Here is a 22,437-nt window from a genome sequence, read left to right as displayed (position 1 = left end):
TCTGCCGCTGCTGGCTTCATGCAGGGCAGTAGTGTAGCGATGTTGCAGGCACCTGTGCCGGCGTCTACACTCCCCGGCATCTGCCTCTCTATTACAGCGGATGCCGGGTCTGTATTGCATTGTGAAGGTTGTACGTCCGATGCCGAGCTGCATCGGGAGCGCACACGCAGGGCCAGCGGCATAGAAGCGACGACTTCTCACCGCTGGCTTTGCATATGTAACCCCGCCCACCAATGACGCAACAAAGCCGGAAGAAAGAAGAATTTAGAGCAGCGAAGACTAGCGAGTATGTGACGTGGGAATACCTTTAACTTGGGAAAAGTTTTTTTTTTTTTTTTTAACTGGAGGTACACGGGAGCATTAAAAAAAAAAAAAAAAAAAACTGAAAACAACAACAATTTCCCTTTATATATGTGGGCAATTTTTGACAAAGTCCCATTAATATAAATCACGCTCACTCTAGGCATATGAGCCTGGACAGCGATCGCAGACATTATACAGGTATCTCCAGATGAGTTTGCTTCTAGTAAAACACCTTCAGTGGGTGATAATTAATTTGTAAGCTCATGAATAAATTACAAGGTATACTGAGTATCGGGGGATGGGGGTGTGGTTGGATAAAAAGAAACATTCCCAAGTTACTAAATATACAGCACAGTACAGTACAGTTAAGTAAATGATTAAAATTCAGTAAATTCACAATCCTCAAAACGGAAGCCACCTAGAGAATAGGGGCAGACAGAAGACAGAGGCTGCAGCTAATTTGGAAGACACAGTTGAGGGGGTTGGGAGACCCCCAAACAAACAAGCAGGTCTTGGCTACTATCTGCCAAAAAGGAGAGTAGTTCTGTGTATTAATGGAATCAAGGGTGCTTTTTCTCCTTAAAAGATAAAAGCATAATGATGCTGCCACCTCCATAATTTATGTGGGAAATCTATTATGTCAGGATTAATTATTGCAGCAGTCCCTGGAAAGCTTGAGTAGTCATGAATGAAAACCTGCTGAGGTCTACTAAAGAAGTGTCCAAGGCTAGGGCTTAGAAAACACTGCAGACTTTGTGTGAAAAACACTCTGGAAATAAACGCAATGCGCTTCCGCCGCGGTTTTTTCCGCAGCATTTTTGGCAGTCCGAACCTTTATCAGCAAACCACAATTAACTTACCTGATTTCCTGGACTGAAGATCAGTAATAACAGCTCCAGCAGTGAGTGTGCCACATCATCCAACCTGATATTAGATACTGCTTTGACAATGATGTGTAAACAATGGGAGAAAAAGTCTAAACGCCGGGGCCCCAAGGGCCGGAAAAGCTGTGATTTGCCCGCGGCGGAAGCATGCGAATCCCATGCCCACTTTGCGATTAAAACCACAGCGCAGGCACGCTCCGATTTCCAAAACCGGCACGGTTTTGGAAATCGCAGCATGTCAATTATATCTATAGAAACGCCAGCGGCTTTCCCATAGATATGATGGTAACAGAAAGTCCGAGAAGAAAAAGCACTGCGAAGAACCACGATGTGTTCCCGCCGTGGTTTTTCCTGCAGAACTGTAGCGCTTTATATCGTTCTGTGGGGCCTTATCCTAACACAGCAGGCAAACCAAAGCAGCCTTTGGTTTACTAAACATATTTTGGAAAACTCTTGAAGTATAGAAAGGATCCTTGAGATAGGAATACCCCTTTAATTCAACTAAACCAAATCTCCTGCATTGTATGGGATACACAAAGTTTTATAGGAACCCTGTTTTTATTATTTTGCTTCATATACAAAGCAAATATAAAAATATACTGTATCGTGGGATAAGCTGACAGGCACTCCCGCTGGTTAGTTTGTTTCTTCACACTTGTGTAGTGTAAATTATCATTAGAATAAGTGATACAGCAGATAAGCTCCCAGATATATAGATAACTGGGGAAAAACAAACAAAAAAACCCCCCACACAACACATTCATGACATGAGATCAAAATATAGCAAAAACTCTCTGCCCATAACATCTCACAAGAAAAAAAATGTAATGCAATTGTAGCTCTGAGTACATTTGTTGCTGAAAAGTGGATTGCAATGACAAGACTAAAAAATTCCAATTTGTACTAAAAAATTGCAAAAAAATGATGACGCTTTAATACTTAAAGGTTTATCCCGCATAATAAAAAAACCCCAAAAAAACAAAAACCCAAGTTACATTAAAAGTGGTATTTCATGTTACTATCTATCTGTAGGATAGTGTGCAACTTTCTGATCGGTGGGGTCTGACCGTGGAGACTCCCACAGATCACAAAGTACAGGTTGCATATGCACTCCATTCCCTGTAATCTGTTATCTCCAACAGCCCCAATGAGACAATGAATAGAGCAGCTTGACTTACCATTCAGAGAGGTAAATGAGACCACGGTTCTCATAATTGTTAGGTATCCCAATGGGAGGATCCCATGATCAACCCCCAGTAGAAAAATGTTAAAGGGGTATTCTGGTTATTACAGAAATTCTTGTACTATTCAGTAGATTTCACACAGTGTAAGTTACAAGAAGACTGATGAAATTAAAAAGTTAAAATCTAGTATTAAAACAGATTTTTTTTTACCCTCAGTAATAGCCCCTGCTCCTTGATCACATTCTATAATACCAGACAGATCCAACAGATAGAGCGCAGCAATTTCTGGGGATAAAACAAAAGTACCGGTAAAGCCAAAACATCATTTTCTAATGCAAATACCACACTTAAAAAGGAAAAGGAAAAGATTGGAAAATTAAGACGGATTCACCAGAAACAGCTCCATTCTAGGCTGTATCTGGTATTGGATTTTATATATTTAATACCAAATACAGACCATAGACAAATGTGGCACTCATTCGGAGGAACACAGAGAAATTTTCTAATCTCATACAGACCAGGTAGGTAACACCCAGGACCTTTTAGCCATGAGATGTTCAATGAATATACATAAAAACCAAGAAGGAAACTGGTTACAAATCATTGCATAGAATACTTTCCACATGTCCCTTACATCAAATGATGGAAACAATGAAGGGTAAAAGAGGTATACAGATTTACAGCTCAGTGCCAGTGAGGTAAATAAGATGGAGCTGATTTCTACACACATTGTCCTATACCTCGAGAATAGAAAGGGAAGGATTGCAGATGGACCATCTAAAACAGGCCCGGTAACACAACAAGTACAACCCCTTGCCTTCTTGAAATTTTGGTACCTAAGGAGCAGGGGGAAAAAAAAAAAAGAAAGAAAAAAAAAAAGTTGGATTTATTCAGACCAAGCGCTCACACACAATTGAATCCTATAGGCTTTCAAACATCCAGCTTAAAAAATGTCCCAATAAATCCAAGTCCTTTACTGATCATCAAGTCTCTGACGTAGGTTTCGAGATTTCACATTTTCTAGTTTCCTTCTCTTGAAGACAGAGGTCCCGGCCACCGAGTCACCAAGGGAAGTGATGGTTTTTTCTTTAAACTTCACTTTTGGCTCTTGTTCCACCTCAGGTACAGATACACCAGGATCACTATATTCCACATTTGGCAGCTCTAAATCCACGTTCTCACTGTAAGCAAAGAAAGATGTCAGGGATAAAACTAGCAACCAATTACATGCATAACATGAGACATTCACAGCTTTCTATGTACACTGAAACTTAAGGAAGATGCATTTTTCTAAAAAGGAGTTTTCTTATCACTATCTTGTATGAACTGAGACATATGGAAACAGCATATTATAGCAAATTGTAGTGCCAGCCACCTCAGAGAGTGGGCATTCTGATCTGATCCATGAAAGGCTGAGATAGAAATATCTCTTTAGTTTGGAAGTACACCTTATAATATATCCATTATATGTTTCAGAAATCAACACTACAAGTCAATATAAATAACTTTGTAATGTATCTTGGTTGCTCCTCTCCTCCCTCCTAAACTGCTCAGTTTACTGCCAGATTTGTTTTCAGTGAGATGGGTCTGCACAGTGAATAGAGCAGTTTAGCATGAAATGCAATTCATAAGTAGAGAAAGAAGCATTTTCTCTGATAAGATATATTACAAAGTTTCTTCTATTCACCTGTTGTATTAAATTTACAAAAAGCTGTGTTACAAAATTATTTAAAGTTTATTTTCAATTATAAGAGGTCTATTAACAATTTTTCGATTTATGTCCATTACCCATTTACAAGCAAGGATAAGGATTTTGATCTCCCTTGAGCTGCCTCTGGCATGGTAGAAACATTTACAGCATTGTACAGGAGATATAGGTGCAATGACAATGTGGGCCTTACAGTCTAGCATCATCTTTGGGCTGTGAGAAACGCCCCCCGTTGTTAGTAAAAGTCTATAGAGGAGTACAGTCAAGGGGGTGTTCCTCATAGACCAGCAATAATGCTAGGCTGTAAGGCCCGCCTCTCTGACAGTGGGGAGATATTGGTGCACAGCTATCTTCAGCACCAAAGTGCGTACTGGGAAAGCTGACAGTGCGCTGAATTCAGATTGCCAGATAGAACAGCAGAATTCATGACTCCATAGAACAGATTGCCACTGCTTGGTGAAATAAGGCTTGTATGCAATTGCATGGAAACCCATGTCAAAAGAGGTTTGGAACTCTGCAGTCAACTGGTTTCAGCACATGGTGACCTTGCTCTGTATCTTTATGTGGTCTGGCCCCTTTAGGCAGAGTTGTGTCCACTGCCAAGAGGTGGTAGGGGTCTGAGCAGCAAGAGCAAAGCTGTAGAGAGATGAAGGCCCGCCCACCAACAGTCTCATTTGCATAAAACTTCAAAGTTGTTTTTTCTACAAAAGTGACATACATAACAAAGGTATGAGGTTTACCGCTGTAATGTGCTCTGTAACGCAGCATTAACAGTCGAGTATGTTTGAGGGAGGGAATAGATGCCCTTTGACATAAGCCGCTTGAGACATTTAGCATTTTTTGATCAGTCATTTTCATTGGTTTAGGAAAAATAAATAAATAAATTGCACCTTAGGTGTCCTGCTAAGAATACAGAGTATCTGTCCTAAGGGTCCTGTAAGTCTTTACTGCTTTTTATTAAACCCTGCTCCAAATCATATAAACCTTATATCACAGAGCTCAGCCACACTTCACTTGGCAGGGTCATTATAACACTACAGGACAGTTCATTTCCTTCACAAGTACTTACTATGGGTCTTCCTCTTCTTGTACAGTCTCCCAAGCTCCATATGGATTAGCCTTGGCAGGCTTCTGAGTTTTAGGCGGTGGAGAAGGATCTTTCTTCTCTTCAGCATCCTCTTGTTTGCTTTCAGGTTCAGATACCTCCTCAGTGTCTGGCGTAGTTTCTTTTTTAGCCTGTTACAGACAAAAATATGCAACCATTATAATTCAATGCCGTTCACAATTAATGTTTGTCCTTGTCTAAAATTAAAAAAAATATATATTAAAAGGGTTATCTAAGATAGGGCATTCATTCTTGGTCTTGGATATTTGTACTTAAAAGGGATTCTGTCAGCAGTCAGTAAACTAGTTATAAAGCTAATCCCAGCACCTTGTAAAGATGATTTTACAGTTTCTAAATAGGCACTCCCCCCCCCTCAATTACATGGAAATTGGGCTCCTAAACTGAATAACAAAAGCCAAGGTGGACATATCACATGTGCAGACACTTTGGTCCTTGGTAAAGGGGATCCTCACACAAAGGGGAGGACACCACTTTTAAAGTACCGTATATACTCGAGTATAAGCCAAATTTTTCAGCCCAGTTTTTGTGCTGAAAAAGCCCCCCTCGGCTTATACTCGAGTCAGCAAAAAAAAAAAAAAAAAAAAAAAATTTTTTTTTTGTTTAGGAGGGGGGGGGTCTATGACCAGCCACAATATTAATGTATAGAATCTCCCATAAAATAGTGAAAAAAAAAAAAATTAAAAAAAAAAAAATTAAATCAAAAAATAAAAGTTCTAAATCACTCCTTTCCCTAGAATACATACAGACGTAGAAAATGACTGTGAAACACATACACATTAGATATCCCTGTGTCTGAAAGTGCCCGGTCTACTGAATATAGGGGATCTGCAGTGCTCCTGTTCTGTCGGGAAGGGGTTAATATGAGCACTGCAGATACCCTATATTCAGCCAGACTGAATTCCAAGTGAGGAAAGAAAAAAAAACAGTCCCCAAGCTCAGGGAAGGGGCAGACAGACAACCAAAACACCCCCTCCCTTTCCCAGCACCCAGCATCTACTGCACCCAAATACTCCGACCATTTTAATTTTCGAAATTTTCCAGTAGCTGCTGCATTTCCCCCCTAGGCTTATATTCGAGTCAATAAGTTTTCCAAGTTTTTTGTAGTAAAATTAGGGGGGGGTCGGCTTATATTCGGGTCAGCTTATACTCGAGTATATACGGTAATGGCCCCCCATCAATACCAGATCCTATACCTAAAAAGCACCTCCACTGATCACCTGTTTCAGCAGGGCTAGAGCTGTATCACAGTGAGCCAAAAGCAGAACTGCAATAGAGCTTTGTATATTACATAGTAGTGATGGCAGTGGCTACCAAGAACAGCTAATTGGTTTAATTGCCAGGTCTTGGACCACCACAAATCTTATATGATAACCTACCCAATCAGTGGGTCATTAAAAAACCATAAAATTAAATAAATAATAATCGGGTCTTTTTTCTAATTAAAAACAAAAAGGATAAGTTGCTGAGTATATACATAAGGAGTAATAGTATTACCTGCCATTAAATCTCTTGCATCATAAATGTTTAGCAGATTTCTTCATTATAGGCTCTATCTGTAGTTTGCAGCTCTACTTGAACTGGTCGCTGAAAACTAGCTACTAGTGTTGAGCGAATACTAGATTTGAATACTTCACTCCCACAGGAATGCGTGTTAGCGGCCGGCACCGACGGCCGGCGCTTAACCCCTTGGTGTTTGGCCACTTACATGCATTCCTATGGGAGCGGAGTGTATTCGAAACTATTTGTTGAATACTATTCTCTCATCTCTAGTAGCTACATTTCTTTCACTCTCTTGACAATTGGTGCTTCCATTGCCAAGACGCAGCTTTTTTTTTTGCCAATATGAAAATGACCTCTTGGAGCAATGAGGGTGTTGCTATTGTTTCAAGCTGTAATACACTCATTGCTTCAAGGAACTCATTTGCATATTGAAAAAATAGCAATAACTCAGAAAAGAGACACAGATTCCCAAAGGAAAAACACTGCGATTCAGGTGACCCGACCCTACCTATCCATCTGCTGAGCTAAGCTGATCTGCTGGGTTTTGGGGACAGATTCTCTTTACGCCGGTAGCTTGGATTTTGTTTTTACCCCTCACATATTGCTCACTTTTTCCTTTCCTCTCTCGCCTTCTATAAACAGGTATAATCGGACAAATGTCTGTCAATCCATTTCAGGGCAAAAATAGATTTCAGAGAAGAAAGAAGCATTTTTTTTTTAGCTGATAAGATATGAAACTGTGGCATGTACTATTTATTGTGTGTAAAATATTGGTATAAAATACCCCGACCATAAGGCAGTGTAAGGAAAGGAAAATGTTCTAACTAGTTCCTTGAAATATTATAATACTATAATTCAATGTGCTTTTTTTTTTAACAAAGATTTATAAACATGTCAAACATTTGTAATGCACGTTTCTCTCTAAGGGACTCAAATGGCAGAAGCGTTGTGGAGTAAGGGAGTTAGTGGCTGCTGTACAGGGGCTCATCCCCAACACCCACAATGGTCAGCTCTTTTCTAGGAAGCCAATTTTTAATCAGTATATATCTGGAGTGTGGAAGTTGTATTGTGTTATTTCTTACCCTGAATTGGATTTTAGGAGTGTTTGCCACTGTAGTAGTCTGGGTGGTATCTTCTGATGGCTGGGAGTCTTCTGAATTAGATTCGGTGGTTACTTCTGGATCTGCAGCAACTTGCTCATCTGTTGCAGAGGCTTCTACAGCATCTGTGGACTCTTTCTTATCCTCACTAAGAGACGAATTATTATCAAAGTCCTCAGGTTTGTCCCATCTGGATTCTGTTCAGATGAAACAATTGTTAATGACTAACTCTCAAGTATCAGACAGGCTGTGGTAACTACCTCCATCCCTTACCTCCAGTTGCAGAATTGTAGTAGTATGTGTAACCTTCTTCTGAGACTCCTTCTAGCCATGAAGATTTGGTTTCCTTCTAATAAAAAAAATTACATTGAATGATGTAAAAAAAAAAAAAAAAAAAAAAAAAAAGGCAGATGACATGAAAAAGGGGCCTATTTACTAATCCGAGCAATTATCAGGAACAAGCATTCCTAGGCTCAGTTGTTCCCAATAACTGCCAAGTCTAAAGCCGGTTGCACATGACTGTGAATGACCTTAACAGGCGGCGCACAGGCGACATATAGGTGTCACCCGTGTTGCCTGTGCTTCCGAGGCCCCTTTCATTCAATGAAAAGGAGCCGCAGAAGCAGGGCCACAAAATCAGACAGAAATGGGACTCGTTCCATATTTTGAAGCCTGGACTGTCGGCCTGTGTACAAGCCCATAGAAATGAATGGGTCACTGTGCTATCCGGGAAAAAACCCAACTAGCACACTGACCAGACATACTGTGGTCTACAAGGGGGCTAAGGCTGTGTTTAGGCGAAACCCATCCACACGCATTGCTTGCAAGATTATGCAGGGAAAACAGGTATCTTACTTGCATAATTGTACAAGATTGACCACCAGGTGTTGGGTTGGTATGTCCGGACATGTAAACAGGGAGGTGCTGCTAATAATCAAGGCAAATGAATGAAAGAGGAGCAAATTGTTGTAATGATCCGAAATCCCACATTTAAATTTTATATCGGACCAATGCAAATGAGCCCCGAATTACAGGTTTCTTGTTGAATGCATTAAAATGTGCCAGATTTATTATGGTTGATGTTGGAAATTTATACTACTTACAAGTTGGTTTACTTTGGAACAAAAATATGGCACATGTTGTAACATCTGAAAGAGGACCTTTCACCACCTGCAACAAGCCTACTTCTTTACATCATTTTAATATTTGCTGCTCCACAGATTCTAGCAGAGTTGGAGTTTTGTTTCTCTAGCCGATTGCTCTTCCCGAGTAATCAATGCTGTTAGTTGTGGAGTAGATATGCTATTAAGGGCTCGTTCACATCTGCGCCCGGTCTCCGTTCTGCAGGTTTCCGTTTCCTACACAAAACAGAGCCAGGAGACGGAAACCTGCAGGACTCTTTCTTACCCATTCATTTGAATGGGTGAGAAAGATGTCCGGCCGTGAGCGTTTTATGCTCTCCGCCGCAAAACTGTTTTTTTTTTTTTTTTAATCGGACATGCGGTACTCTGTGTCCAGTTTTAAAAAAACGGTTTCTTGGCGGAGAGCATAAAGCGCTCACTGGCGCTCACGACCAGACCCGCTCTGACAGCTTTCCGTCTTCTGCATGCAGAAGATGGAAAGCTGAGAACGGAGACCTGAACGCTAGTGTGAAGCTAGCGTTAGGCTCTGTATTGTCAGGAGGGCAGTGTCAGGTAGGAGCAGACAAGGGTACTGATTCTGAGCTCTGACATTGACTGCCTCTGACTAAAGCTCTGAATCAGGGCATAAACATAACAAAAAGTTACTCAGCTCTTCTAGAAATACTCATACCCCTGCTGTTTCTGCACCCCTTCTGTGCGCCATTTCATGGTGTGTACCAACACACAGAAAACACTAGGAGGTGTTCACTTCAGTCAATCACTGGCTGGAGCAGTGACCTACCATAGTCAGTGACTAGCTGAGAGAGAATCTTTAAGGCAGAGTTCACACGGAGTATTTTGGTCAGGATTTTGGGGCCGAATCCGCCTCAAAATCCTGACCAAAAAGACAGCTCTCATTGAAATCAATGGGAGCCGGTCAGTTCTTTTTTTCCAGGAGCTGTTTGTTCCAGCTATTGAAAAAAAGAAGCAGAATGCTCATTCTTCGGGCGGATTTGCTTCGTGAATCCACCTCAAGACATTCCCTCCTCCCGATTAGGCCCATTCATTTGGCACCGGCATCCAGTCGCAGCTACCCATATTTTGCACCAGAACCTGAGGCGTCCTCCACATCAAATTCCGGTCCAAAATACCCTGTGTGAACCCGGCAGACACCAGAAGTGTACCAGGTTTGGTGAAAGGGGTGTAACCTTTTGTGATGTTAAGTCACCCATATGTACCCCATTAAACATTTACACAGGCCTCGAGCTCCGGCTAATAGAGCAGACTCTGATACTCTATTCAGTTAATACTTTCTAACAGGTTAATTGACAATGAGGTTATAAAGCTTTTCAAAGCAATCAAAGACAAGAAACCTGTAGTATTTTCATATTGCTGTCAACAACTGTATAGAATTTTTTTTTGTTTTTAATTTTTGTGTTAGGAAGATATCAATAAAAATATTGCTGTTAATTACCAATTCAGATATTCTATCTTCATTCTTCTCGGTAAATCCCTCTGGTTCCTCCCATTGAGATTCTAATAAACAAAACCAAGTATAAGTGATATATTGTTTATTCCAGAAATTCATCATAGCACTACAGCAGCAACTGCTATCTGGCCCTACACAAATGAGATTTTAAGAGGGAATACTGATATTATATAGGAATATAGTGATGCTGATATACTGTATGATACTTATGTATTCAAACACAAGAATTAGGGAGCGTTCACACTACCGTCGGTGTGCAATGCTAACGTCCGCATAAAATCTTGCGCAGACATTAGCATCGGACACTAGCTGTGTCCGTTACATTTTGCATTGATTTAAATGGAGATCGGGTGCGTTCTTTTGCTGTCCGTGTCTGTCCTTAACTGTCCGTTCACAAAGATGTCCGACTTTTCAAGCCGACAGCAAAAACCTACATGTAGAATCTGCAATGAGTGATGAAACACCCCCCCTTCCCCCAACAAATACAATAAAGGATGCCTATTGCCTAAAGGAGAAATCAAACAGCAACATACTTAATTTTGTTGCCATAATGCCTGTGCCTAATTTTTTATTTTTTTTAATGCATCCACCTGTTCAAAAAAATATGGCCCCTCGTAGGTTCTGTGTGGTTTAGCTCTTATTCACCAAGTGGGCAGTAACATTTTGTTGTTTGCTGCAAAAGAGCTAATCCACATCTACCAGGAGCCATTTCTTTTTAATGGATGAATTCAAAAAACATCAAACACCAAATTGATCAGAGGTAAATTGATAATAAAATGAGGTATATCATTTAGTATTTTGTACTTGTTCACAGGTCCTCCTTAAGCTACATCTCACTGTTATGTTAAATATAGCAAAGCACAATCTCAAAGACTAGGCTGGGCCACGGATCCCAGCTAATATAAAATGACTACATGTGGATGAGCCTTTTAGAAAATGTAATTTGCAAAAAAATACTTCTCTAGAAATGTTTATACATAAAAAAAGACACAAATACCTCCTGTCAATAAATTGTAGAAATATGGGTACCCATCTGCAGAGAATGATTTTGTCCACTGCCTTTTAGCATGGTGCTTTTCTAGGGCTTCTATTTCCATCCTTTTCTGCTCATCACGTGCCCTTCGCTCTTCGATGGTTGGACCTACAGGGGCCAAGGGAGCTAAAAGGGGAAAAAAAAATGTAATTATTGAGGCTGGATATCTACTTAGCTATCGATCCACAGGTGGTCTTGGAGTACTGCAGCTCTGCTTCAATCACTTGAGTAAAACCAGAAGTGCAGTACCCCAACATCAGCGCTATATAGAGGGGAGGGGGCCCTCCTGCTTCTTGCTCTATTCACTTTATACTACCTAGCATCAGCGGCAGACTGATACAGTTGATCAGTGCAGGATCTCGGCATTAGACCCCCACCTGTGGGTAGGTCAGCAGTATCATAGGTCCCAGATAACCCCTTTAAGGTTTTTCACAAAGTAATGAGTATCACACCATCATGCACTTAATGTTCAGGATATAGAGTGTACTCAGTTCTGTGGATGCAGGAAGGGCCAGATGGTCAAACTAATTTCCTAGGGAGGTGTTTTTTTTTGTTTTTTTAATAAATAAATTACTTTTTTCCCAAGGGTTTTTAGTTGCTTTGTTTAGAGATTCTGGGTGCTTCCGACCCTGAGTCACATGACCTGAATCAGTACCAGGGTCACTCTGCCTCCTCTAAGGTTTTCACATGTAGTTATAGAAAAATCAGCTCCCATAGCACAGATAACTATTGTTAAAAATGGGAGAGGAGGTAGAGTGACCTGTGGCCTAGGTGCTGGATCTGATCACGTGACCTGAGGTTGGGATTAAGTTTTATTTATTTAATAAAATAGAGTAAGATTCCCTGGAAAACCCCTTTACTACATGAAGTCTGTAACCAGGCTTCTCATAGATGAAGGTGGCTTCTCTTCAAGCTCTCATGCAAGTATTATATCCATTCAAGCAGCGTGGACACAACAACACAGGGCCAGTCAAGATTTCAGCAAGCTCACTGGCCCTGTCCCTCAAAGAAGGGAGGGCGTATAAAAGTAGAGTGAGGAATAGCAGTCTAGAATAACGGAGCACCCTTGGTGCTCCAGATCGCTCATATGCTTATTCTGAAATTAATAAAAATAAAAAAAGCCAACATTTTCACAGGGAAAAAAAAAATGCTACAGTTAGTTGAACCTGACCTATCCGTCATGGTGACAGACTCCCTGTAAGTAAGCCAAATATCTTCCAAATCCTTTAAGTTTACCTGGTTGTGTTCCTTCAAGTCTCTTTAGATCTTCTTCATAAGCTTTTAAGGCAGCTTCCTCCATTGCAGCAAACTCTTTGGACTTTTTTTCATCTTCTTTGGCCTTGGACATACTTTTTTGCTTAATCTATCATACAATGAATTTTTCAGTACACAGTAATAGATAGCAATATTTCTACTACAATCGCTTATAAATTTTTTCACATCTTTCTACAGGAGATCCTTTCTATATTAATGATACATTCACACGAAAGTGTTTGCAGATTTGCTACAGTACAATCTTAATCAAAATCCTGGATTTCCTGCGAATTTCACACTTCATGTTGATATCTGTTGGATGATCTGCACAAAGGACTGACATGCTGCAGATTTTAAAACCAACACTGCATATCAACTTAAAGAAGTGTGAAGTCTTAAGGGAGGGGGGTTGGGAGGTGAGTGTATATACAGTGTGGGGGGGGGGGGCAGGAGGGAGGAGGTGAAGGTAACAGAATTGAATGTGTAGAGGAAAAGTGGAGGTAACAAAGCTGAGTTTGTGGTAGCATATGAATGCAGTAGAGCTGCATGTATGGAGGGAGCATAAAAGGAACTGGTTACGTGAAAGTAGCAGAACTGTGGCTGTAGTGGGGAGAAATACAGAGTCTGCAGAGCTGTGTATGTAAGAAATAAAACATGAAACAGCAGTGTTATATGCCTATGTGGGTGGGGGAAAAACAGGTAGGAAGCAGGACAGATGCAATATGCAGCTAAAAAGCATAATACAGGCCAAATATAGCTGACATTTTCAAATGGGACAGAGTATGGTAGTGGGGGTCTTGAACAAAAGTCACACCTGAAAGAGTCCTGACTTCAGAAAGTTTGGAAACCACTGTCCTAAAGGGTAGAGGCTCTTGAACTGGGGTGGCACAAGTGTTTTACCTATAACTATGGCTTTATTACAAGAGCTAATGCATATTATAGGCATAAATGTATACGAGTGGCCTCTTCACTATCTCCTGACAGCAGATGTCATTAAGGAAGGCCAGAGGTCTCTCCACAGTAGGCATATAGATGTATGTTGTAGATGGGAGAATGTGTTCTCAGCCAGTCAAGCATTCACGCCAACTTTTCTATATGTCCAGCTTTCGGTTGGGTTAACACAGTACTCTCCCCCCCCCCCCCCAACAAAACTGCACGGTAACCTGTACTTACTTAAGGTCTTCCCTTAAAGGGTTGTCAAGGCAAAAATGGACATTAAGTTTATTATTTAAATAAGCCGGGGGCAGTGTTGCCCCAGTGCCTCCTAGAGCAGTCTGGTCTTTTTGGTCCAGCGTTGACGTGTTGCCAAAGTCCCAGTCACACGTGTTCGCTAAGGCCAATCAGTGGCTTCAGCAGAAAGGATCTGGGATGTCACAGATGGAAATCAGTTTCATCTGAGAAGACGCTGGAGCAGCAGGAGCGGACTGCACTGGGAGAAGACTGGAGCACCCGGGACAGGGGAGTTTGATTTTTTTTTTCCCACCTCCCCCTGGCCTATACAAAATATATAACTTACCTGGACAACCACTTTAAGTCCCACCCTAGCAGTCATAACATAGAAGTGGTTATTCCCATCTCACCAGTACATTGTCAAGATGGAAATAATCCTTCAAATCCTCATTGACATCTGTTGTCAGAGTCGCTCAGTTTAGGAATCCTTACCACATGATAAATCAGACAGTAAAATAAACCTGGTAAAATTATGTCTCATCTGCTCTTCTTAGATTAAACAACTTACCTCATTAATTTTCTTGATAACATTTTCTTTGTGGTTTTTTCCCCTCTCATGGAATTCAATACTCTGCAAAAAAAAAAAAAAAAAAAATCCAAATAAATAATTTATGAAATAAAGATGAAAACTTAACAGTCTGGGGAGGAGGCGGTGTTAATAAAATCTCTTGTGCCTTTGTCTTATTTTGCACTTTTTTTTTTTTTTAAAAAACACTTAAGGCTGGTCTTGCACGGCCATAACATAAGTCAGCAAATGGTCTGCAATTGAGGGTTTTCAATTGCGGACCATTTGGAGACACATTATATTCAATGTGCCTCTTACACCACCAGATATTTTATCCGTGGTGTGGCCGGACTGAAACCGTGGTCTGCAATTTATAGAACATGTCCATAATGGCTGTGAATTGCGGCACTGCACGGACTCGCCCACAGAACCCTAGGGGCAAGTGCGGCAGGACATAGATGTCTGCGGAGTCTATGTTGCTGATCAGCAACTAGTGTTTCTAATCAGCAACTTGCAGAGCGTACATTCAATACGGTCGTGTAAGACCAGCCTAAAGAGGACCTTCCATGTCCTCGGGCACCTGCAGTTTTATATATCACTAAAAACCCAACAGTGCGCCGAATTCACTGCACTGTTGGCTTTCCCGTTTTGTGCCCTGGGGCAAGAGATATCGATGCCCTTACCGCGCAGGAATGATGCTGAACGGTGAGGAACGCCCCTTCTCCTTCTGACAGTACTCGCCCATAGACTAGTACTGGTGGGAAAGGGCCTTCCTCACCGCTCAGCGCCACGATTCTGATGATGGACCTTTCACCACCTCCGACAAGTCCAGCTCTTTACATCAATTAAGATGCATCTTCACGGATTCCCTAGTAATCAATGCTGTTAGCTTTGGTGTCTGATATGATATGCAATCTCTGTATTTAGGCTCTTTATTGTCAGGAGGGCGGTGTCAGGCAGCAGTAGACAAGGGGTGCGATTCTGTGACACCGGCTGCTCGTATTTGAGCTCTAAATCACCTCCCCCTCTACCTGACACAGCCTTTCTGACATAACAGTCCTGCACTAATTTCCCTGGTTCAGGACCAGACACATTTTTGGGTTTTCGTACCTGTTGTTTTCAGGGCTAAGGCTGCTTTCACAGTAGTGTTTGGTCAGTGACTTTCATCAGTGATTGTGTGCCAAAACTAGGAGTAGCTTAAAAACACAGAACAGGTACAAATATTTCTATTATGCCTGATCTCTGTGTAGTCTCAACTCCTAATTTTGGCTCACAATCACTGAACAAAATCACTGACCTGACACTGCCATGTGAAAGCAGTCTTATGCAGTTTTTCATTTGGATTATGCAACTTTTTGCGCTTTTTTATTTTGGAGACATAGGTCTTTATTTTTATGCTATTATTGCATGTTTTTTTCTTTCTTTTTTTTCAATATTTGAGAAAATGTGGGAAAAAGGGAGGGAAAAGTGTTTGAGTTTTGCTTTTTTATTTTTAATAGCACAAAGTGCTACTAAAAAGCTCCTTGTAGCTAAGGCCCCGTGGGACGTCCCGCAGCAATAAAGTGCTGCGGGATAAACCACGGTGGCAATGCATCACGGTTCTTCTTGCAGTTCTTTAGACATAATGTTTACGGAGTTTTCCTTTGTCCGCATGGCAGTTTTTAACCGCAAAGTGAGCATGGGATTCCTTACAACCCCATTCACTGTGCCCTTACTTTGACCTTCTGGAGAGGGGTGGTTGATCTCCTGATAGACGTCCTCGATCGCCCTGTCCCGTTTTCCCCTGAAGTTTGTTTATTTGGTGTATTGGATGAGGAGTTGTGGCAGCATCACACCCGGATTTTTCTTCGGGAATGTCTGTTCTATGCCAGGAAGGCCATCGCCCTGCGGTGGATGGCCCCGCGCCCCCCATCAGTATCTCAATGGCGGAGGCTGGTCAATTCTATTCTTCCATTTAACCAGATTATATATAAAGGTAGGGGCTGCCCCCAAAAATTCACCAAGGTGTGGGGAGCATGGTGTGATTCTCCTAATACCCAACACTCTGCCTCCTCGATGCGCTCAGCACTAGGCGCCTTCACATAGTAAGATGGTTACCCACCGGATGATGCTGTACTCCCCCTTGTCTGGACTGCTTTACTCTCTGTTCCGTCTTTTGTAGGCGGGGTGGGTTTAGCCTGGGTCGGGATGGCGGTGTGGTGGATCTTTGTTTGTTTAGACTTTTTTCCTTTTCATTGTATTTTATTTTGTATGTTTTGATTATGTGTACTCCTGAGTGTATTGTTTCATTGTTACATCTTTTTCAATAAAACGAGTTTAAACACTGTGCCCTTACTTTAAAGCGCCACAACTTTTCCCGTGCCATTTCTGCCGTGGGCAAAGCTATAAGTTCACAGTGTAACTAGAGGTACATATACCTCTATATAGGTAGTAGGTGTGGTCCTGCTACCTTTTCTCCTCCATTTGATGTCACATTTTCACATCAGCAATGAGCTCTTACCTACTATAGCCCTGTATATAATATCAGAAATATAAGAATAGCTTCATTCAGCTATCGCTCTCTATAAGGCCTCTTGCAGATGACCGTGGTCGGGATCAGTGTGTTTTACCCAGATAGCACGCTGACCCATTCATTTCTATGGGTCCATACCATGACCATGAATTACAAGGTCACGTGTGCAGGCCGACAGTCCAGGCCACAAAATATAGAACATGTCCTATTCCTGTTCTATTTGTGGCCCTGCTTCTGAGGCTCCTACTCATTTAATGTAAAGGGGCCACTGAAGCACGGCAGGTGCATGGGCAGCACACAGGTGACATCCATGTGTCCCCCATGCGCTGCCTGTGCCTTTAATTCACGGCCTGCCAGCAGCACACGGCTGTCTGCAACTGGCCTAATTGCCATACTGATACCTACAGTTCTTGTTCCAATGCTACCCAGTCCCCTGCCTCTCTCTTTACTTCTTGATGCAATGATTAAGTCCTATGCCAGTTGTGGCAGCGCAAGGTGAGCAGTAGTGTCATGGAAGCAGCAGGAATTGGTAAGGCGTACTGAACATGAAGTGAACCACAGCTAAAAAATGCTGCAGAAAAAAAATGTGTCATTTTTCAGTGTGTTTGTATTTGGAAAATTCTTTCCACAGCTAAAAATGACATTTTTAAAGATGCAGTTTTTTCACAGCACTTTTATTTCTGCAATATGTGGATGAGATTAACCAGACTCTCATTCACTATGCTAGTGCTGTAAACCGCAGCTTTTTTTCCACTGCGTTTCCACAACATGGATCATTTCAACAACAGTTCTAAAAATAAAGACATACTGGTTTATTGTCTGCGATCCAACACTTGCAATAGGTACAGAACTTCTTAGGCTGAGATTTCCAGTAGTCAGCCCTGCAAAGACAGAGATGAACATGTGAGAAAAAGCTAGACAAGTAATATGTGCACAAGGTCCTGAGTCTGTTGGTACTAGGTTAACACTACTAGGTTTTTCTGTAGTGAAAACTGATCCAAAATTTTAACTTTAGCATTTTGATTATTTTTGCAGATTTTCACTGTAGCTTTCATTCCTTCTATTATGTGGGGTGATACCCTCAGGAAATCCACAAGTAAATGCTGTAGGTTATCCTCTGAAATGGTCTCCCATGTAGACACAGTCAGTTAAAATAAGACTTACATTCTGGTTTTCTTCAGGAAACGTTGTCCTGTAAAATGAAGACTAAAATTAGGAAATCTAGCAATAGGACGTGTAAACAGACAGGACATGTCAGTAATAGAGAGGCCTGATCTATGTGACAACTTTATATCTGCAAGGCTGTGATATCTGCATCCACAATATACGGTAGTACTAGTCATGACCCTGAATGGCTCTAGACTACCTCCATGGCACATCTTACAGCAGGGCGACTTCTTGTATCCACAATACTAGTCATGACCCTGAATGGCTCTAGACTACCTCCATGGCACATCTTACAGCAGGGCGACTTCTTGTATCCACAATACTAGTCATGACTCTGAATGGCTCTAGACTACCCACATGGCACATCTTACAACAAGGCGACTTCTTGTATCCATAATACAGTACTAGTCATGACCCTGAATGGCTCTAGACTACCTCCATGGCACATCTTACAGCAGGGCGACTTCTTGTATCCACAATACAGTACTAGTCATAAACCAGAATGGCACTAGACTACCCACATGGCACATCTTACAACAGAGAGACTTCTTGTATCCACAATACTAGTCATGACCCTGAATGGCACTAGACTACCCACATGGCACATCTTACAGCAGGGCGACTTCTTGTATCCACAATACTAGTCATGACTCTGAATGGCTCTAGACTACCCACATGGCACATCTTACAACAAGGCGACTTCTTGTATCCATAATACAGTACTAGTCATGACCCTGAATGGCACTAGACTACCCACATGACACATCTTACAACAGAGAGACTTCTTGTATCCACAATACTAGTCATGACCCTGAATGGCACTAGACTACCCACATGGCACATTTTACAACAGAGAGACTTCTTGTATCCACAACAGTACTAGTCATGACTCTGAATGGCACTAGACTACCTCCATGGCACATCTTACAGCAGGGCGACTTCTTGTATCCACAATACTAGTCATGAACCAGAATGGCACTAGACTACCCACATGGCACATCTTACAACAGGGCAACTTCTTGTATCCACAATACAGTACTAGTCATGACCCTGAATGGCACTAGACTACCCACATGGCACATCTTACAGCAGGGTGACTTCTTGTATCCACAATACAGTACTAGTCATGACCCAGAATGGCACTAGACTACCCACATGGCACATCATACAGCAGTGCGACTTCTTGTATCCACAATACTAGTAATGACCCTGAATGGCACTAGACTACCCACATAACACATCTTATAGCAGGGCGACTTCTTGTATCCACAATATAGTACTAGTCATGACTCTGAATGGCTCTAGACTACCCACATGGCACATCTGACAACAGGGTGACTTCTTGTATCCACAATACAGTACTAGTCATAAACCAGAATGGCACTAGACTACCCACATGGCACATCTTACAGCAGGGCGACTTCTTGTATCCACAATACTAGTCATGACTCTGAATGGCTCTAGACTACCCACATGGCACATCTTACAACAGAGAGACTTCTTGTATCCACAATACTAGTCATGACTCTGAATGGCTCTAGACTACCCACATGGCACATCTTACAGCAGGGCGACTTCTTGTATCCACAATACTAGTCATGACTCTGAATGGCTCTAGACTACCCACATGGCACATCTGACAACAGGGTGACTTCTTGTATTTACCTCCACTGAAAAGTCACACAACTATGATCCATGAAGTCAGCACATAGCACGACTATAATAGATCCCAGAGACCAGGATAGCACTCCTATAAGACTATGGTATAGTGATCTCCAGCAGCCTGTCACATGTACACAGTGCACAACTCCTATTCTGCCTCCACAACACGCTGGGACTTGTAGTTCCACAACAAGCAGTTTAGTGAGTAACACAATAAGACACACAGCAGAAGAGAGCGCTGTGTACACAACTTACCCACACTCTCTCACAAACACATCTCTGCTGTACAGCAGGCGCCTGCAGATAAGACTACGGAAGCTGCTGCTGCACAAAGGACGGTGGCTGAAGAGGCTCACGCCGCGTGAGTTTGTGTAAGCCTCCTCCTCCCTCCCTGTTTGGTGGGTGGAGAAAAAAAACTTGGCAGGAGAGCTGTGCAAACAAGTCCGGAGATACATAGTGTCACCCGAGCCCGGGCAAGGCAGAGGTGGCTGCCCGGGACTTGTGCTCAGGTGAGTAGCCGGCCTCACCACTGCCGGGCGCCTTCTTCTCTATCATGTTAGTGTGGTTTGGTGTGGTTTCGCTGCAGTTTCTTTCTTTCTCCTGACTTGGTTTATGGCATGTTGTGGAGACAAGTTTAATGTGACAGGCGATACTCGGGGCACAGAGGGGCGAGCTGCGCCGTGTTATCAGGCACTGGCGCTATTATTACTATTACTTTCCGCGCTAGTGTCTTGTGACGCCGCTTCACTGTGCGGGATGGAGCGGCTGTCAGTACAAGGCTGAGCAACGGTCACGAGTGACGTCAAGTGATCAGTACTCACCATGTGGGTAGGGCTGTGTGCGCTGTGCTGGAGCCTCTAGCACAGCCTCCCATATGGTCTAGCGGTTAGGATTCCTGGTTTTCACCCAGGCGGCCCGGGTTCGACTCCCGGTATGGGAATCTGCAGATTTTTTTTCCCCCTCTTATTTCACAGATGTTTATCCAGTAATTGTGCAATACTTGTACATGCTGGAACAGGCACTTTCTGGTGAGGAGTCTTGTAAATATTACATTTCTACTTCTTTACCATAATTGTAACAAGTCAGGTTTGGTGTATACTTTTTTTAGGATGTTTTTGTACATATTATTTAGTGGCTGTTATATCATGGCTACATTTCATGTTATTGTGCGATCAGTGACTTTCACCCAAAAGATAAAGTATAGTAGCAAATCTAGTAAATGGAAGCAGTGGCCAATGTCTGACAACTATGTATCTTTCATTTCCAGGGACTCTGACATGTCTCTGGGGGGTTTAGGTACCTGACAGTCACTATTGGCACCTGGTGATTGTGTTGTGGGGGCGCTGAAGGGCTCAGTGAAAACACTTGGGGTGTGCAGCTACTTAAGGGTTAAAGGGGGTTGTCCAGGATTGGAGGAACATGACTGTTTTTTTTTTCTAAAACAGTGCCACCCCTAACCATAGGTTGTGTCTGGGATTGCAACTCCATTGATGTGACAGTGAATAGGGCTGAGCACAGTGTGGTAGTGTGTTTAGAAGAAAACAGCCATGTTATTATAATCCTAGACAATTCCTTTAACTGGTCAGAGTTGGCATGGACTCTGATCCCGTCCATTGTACATGGTGTCAACTGTAGGTTATGGCTGAAAACTGCTGCAGATGGCACAGGCATCTCTCCTGAGCCCAGGCCAGGACCTACAGCCCACCAGTATGTTTCAGTAAAATAACAATAATGACCTGGCTTTGTTGACCCTCCCAAACGATCTTCCCAGTATATGGCCATTTGTATTGTTTAACAATAAGTACCATTGCTTCTTCAGACTACTGATCGGAGGCAGTGCCAAAAGAATCAGCAGTTTGTGGTTTTTCTAGACCCCACTGAACAGCTGTTTCAGCAGGAGACTTTGCTATGTCTTCCATATAAACAGGGGAAGTTGTGATGATATAACCACTTTTATGAATAGAACTCCAGATCTGCAGTAATGACTGACACAGGGACAGTTGTATAGTAGAAGAGTAGTAGGCAATATCACTGTATGGCAATGTGCTGTACTTATTTCCTAGACATCTACTGCAGAGAAATGTCATTTGTGTGATGCTATTTTGATGTCTATATCCCTTTAAATATTTTATAGATTGGGAAATCTATTATTCTCAGCCTTGTTTGCACCATATAAACACGACTGATATGTATGTGGTTAAGTCACTGATATTTTTTCACAGGATGGCATCTCTGTGGGTGGATGAACTGCCCCAAGCTGATACTAAGACTGTGACACTCTCTACATTGGAGCCTTGAGCTGTTTTGATCTGGGGGAGGGGGTTAGCTCAGAGACCTCATCTTCTGATATGGCTGAGTGGTGTATAAGGAGATGTATACATCAGTGTGACTGGTATACAATGCTAGTCCCTACACAGATATCACATACCACAGAGCTCTTACTTTCCTTGCAGCCTGCCTTCTCTCTGATCTTTCACATGACATGTTCTCTTGGCTTCTTTCTTCCTAGTCTGGGATTTCCCTGGAAAATAACTGCAGCGTTCCAGACAGTTGCTGGGAATAGCAGTCATGTTCCTGAGCACGTCATGTGACTAAGGGAGAGGTCCCTATGTGGGCTGCGATCTGATTGTAAATAGACATGGCAGCCAGAGATTGGCTG

At 42.2% G+C, this 22,437-nt stretch overlaps 2 protein-coding genes and 1 non-coding gene across 7 annotated transcripts in view; 2 read left to right on the top strand and 1 right to left on the bottom strand.

Annotated features, from left to right (window-relative positions):
• Positions 1–1,482: 1,482 nt before the first annotated feature.
• On the bottom strand, positions 1,483–22,281 carry WBP4 (WW domain binding protein 4). 5 transcript variants are annotated; one of them, XM_075265469.1, is made up of 11 exons: positions 22,221–22,281; positions 18,114–18,141; positions 17,758–17,830; positions 14,441–14,503; positions 12,685–12,811; positions 11,413–11,574; positions 10,401–10,462; positions 8,079–8,154; positions 7,788–8,002; positions 5,149–5,315; positions 1,485–3,552 (listed from the first exon to the last, which is right to left on the bottom strand). In XM_075265469.1, coding segments are annotated over exons 2-11 (1,155 nt in total). In that variant the 5' UTR covers positions 18,116–18,141; positions 22,221–22,281; the 3' UTR covers positions 1,485–3,344. The 5 variants fall into 5 exon arrangements, with proteins under 5 accessions (XP_075121572.1, XP_075121570.1, XP_075121568.1 ...); XM_075265467.1 differs by having other exon boundaries at positions 22,207–22,279; XM_075265466.1 differs by lacking the exon at positions 22,221–22,281 and adding an exon at positions 20,034–20,106.
• The window catches only part of ELF1 (E74 like ETS transcription factor 1), an 88,352-nt gene continuing 86,110 nt past the window's right edge, over positions 20,196–22,437 (top strand). The window contains exon 1 of the mRNA XM_075265461.1: positions 20,196–20,287. The gene's annotated coding sequence lies outside the window, so the exon portion shown is untranslated. The remainder of the gene's footprint in view (positions 20,288–22,437) is intronic.
• TRNAE-UUC (transfer RNA glutamic acid (anticodon UUC)) lies at positions 20,647–20,718 on the top strand. Its single transcript has one exon. It is a non-coding gene; the product is annotated as a tRNA-Glu (tRNA).

Source organism: Leptodactylus fuscus, chromosome 2, assembly GCF_031893055.1.
Source record: "Leptodactylus fuscus isolate aLepFus1 chromosome 2, aLepFus1.hap2, whole genome shotgun sequence".
NCBI lineage: Eukaryota > Metazoa > Chordata > Amphibia > Anura > Leptodactylidae > Leptodactylus > Leptodactylus fuscus.
Note: the sequence above shows the minus strand (reverse complement) of the source record. Positions and strands in the feature narration are given on the sequence as shown.

What these genes read in the sequence shown, in the direction of transcription:
- WBP4 (XM_075265469.1), bottom strand. An exon ending in GGATCGCAGACAATAAACCA is followed by an intron (nt 14,504 to 17,757) that starts GTATGTCTTTAT and finishes TTTTTTTTGCAG; the next exon opens with AGTATTGAATTCCATGAGAG. An exon ending in CAAGAAGAGGAAGACCCATA is followed by an intron (nt 3,553 to 5,148) that starts GTAAGTACTTGT and finishes CTTTGCTTACAG; the next exon opens with TGAGAACGTGGATTTAGAGC.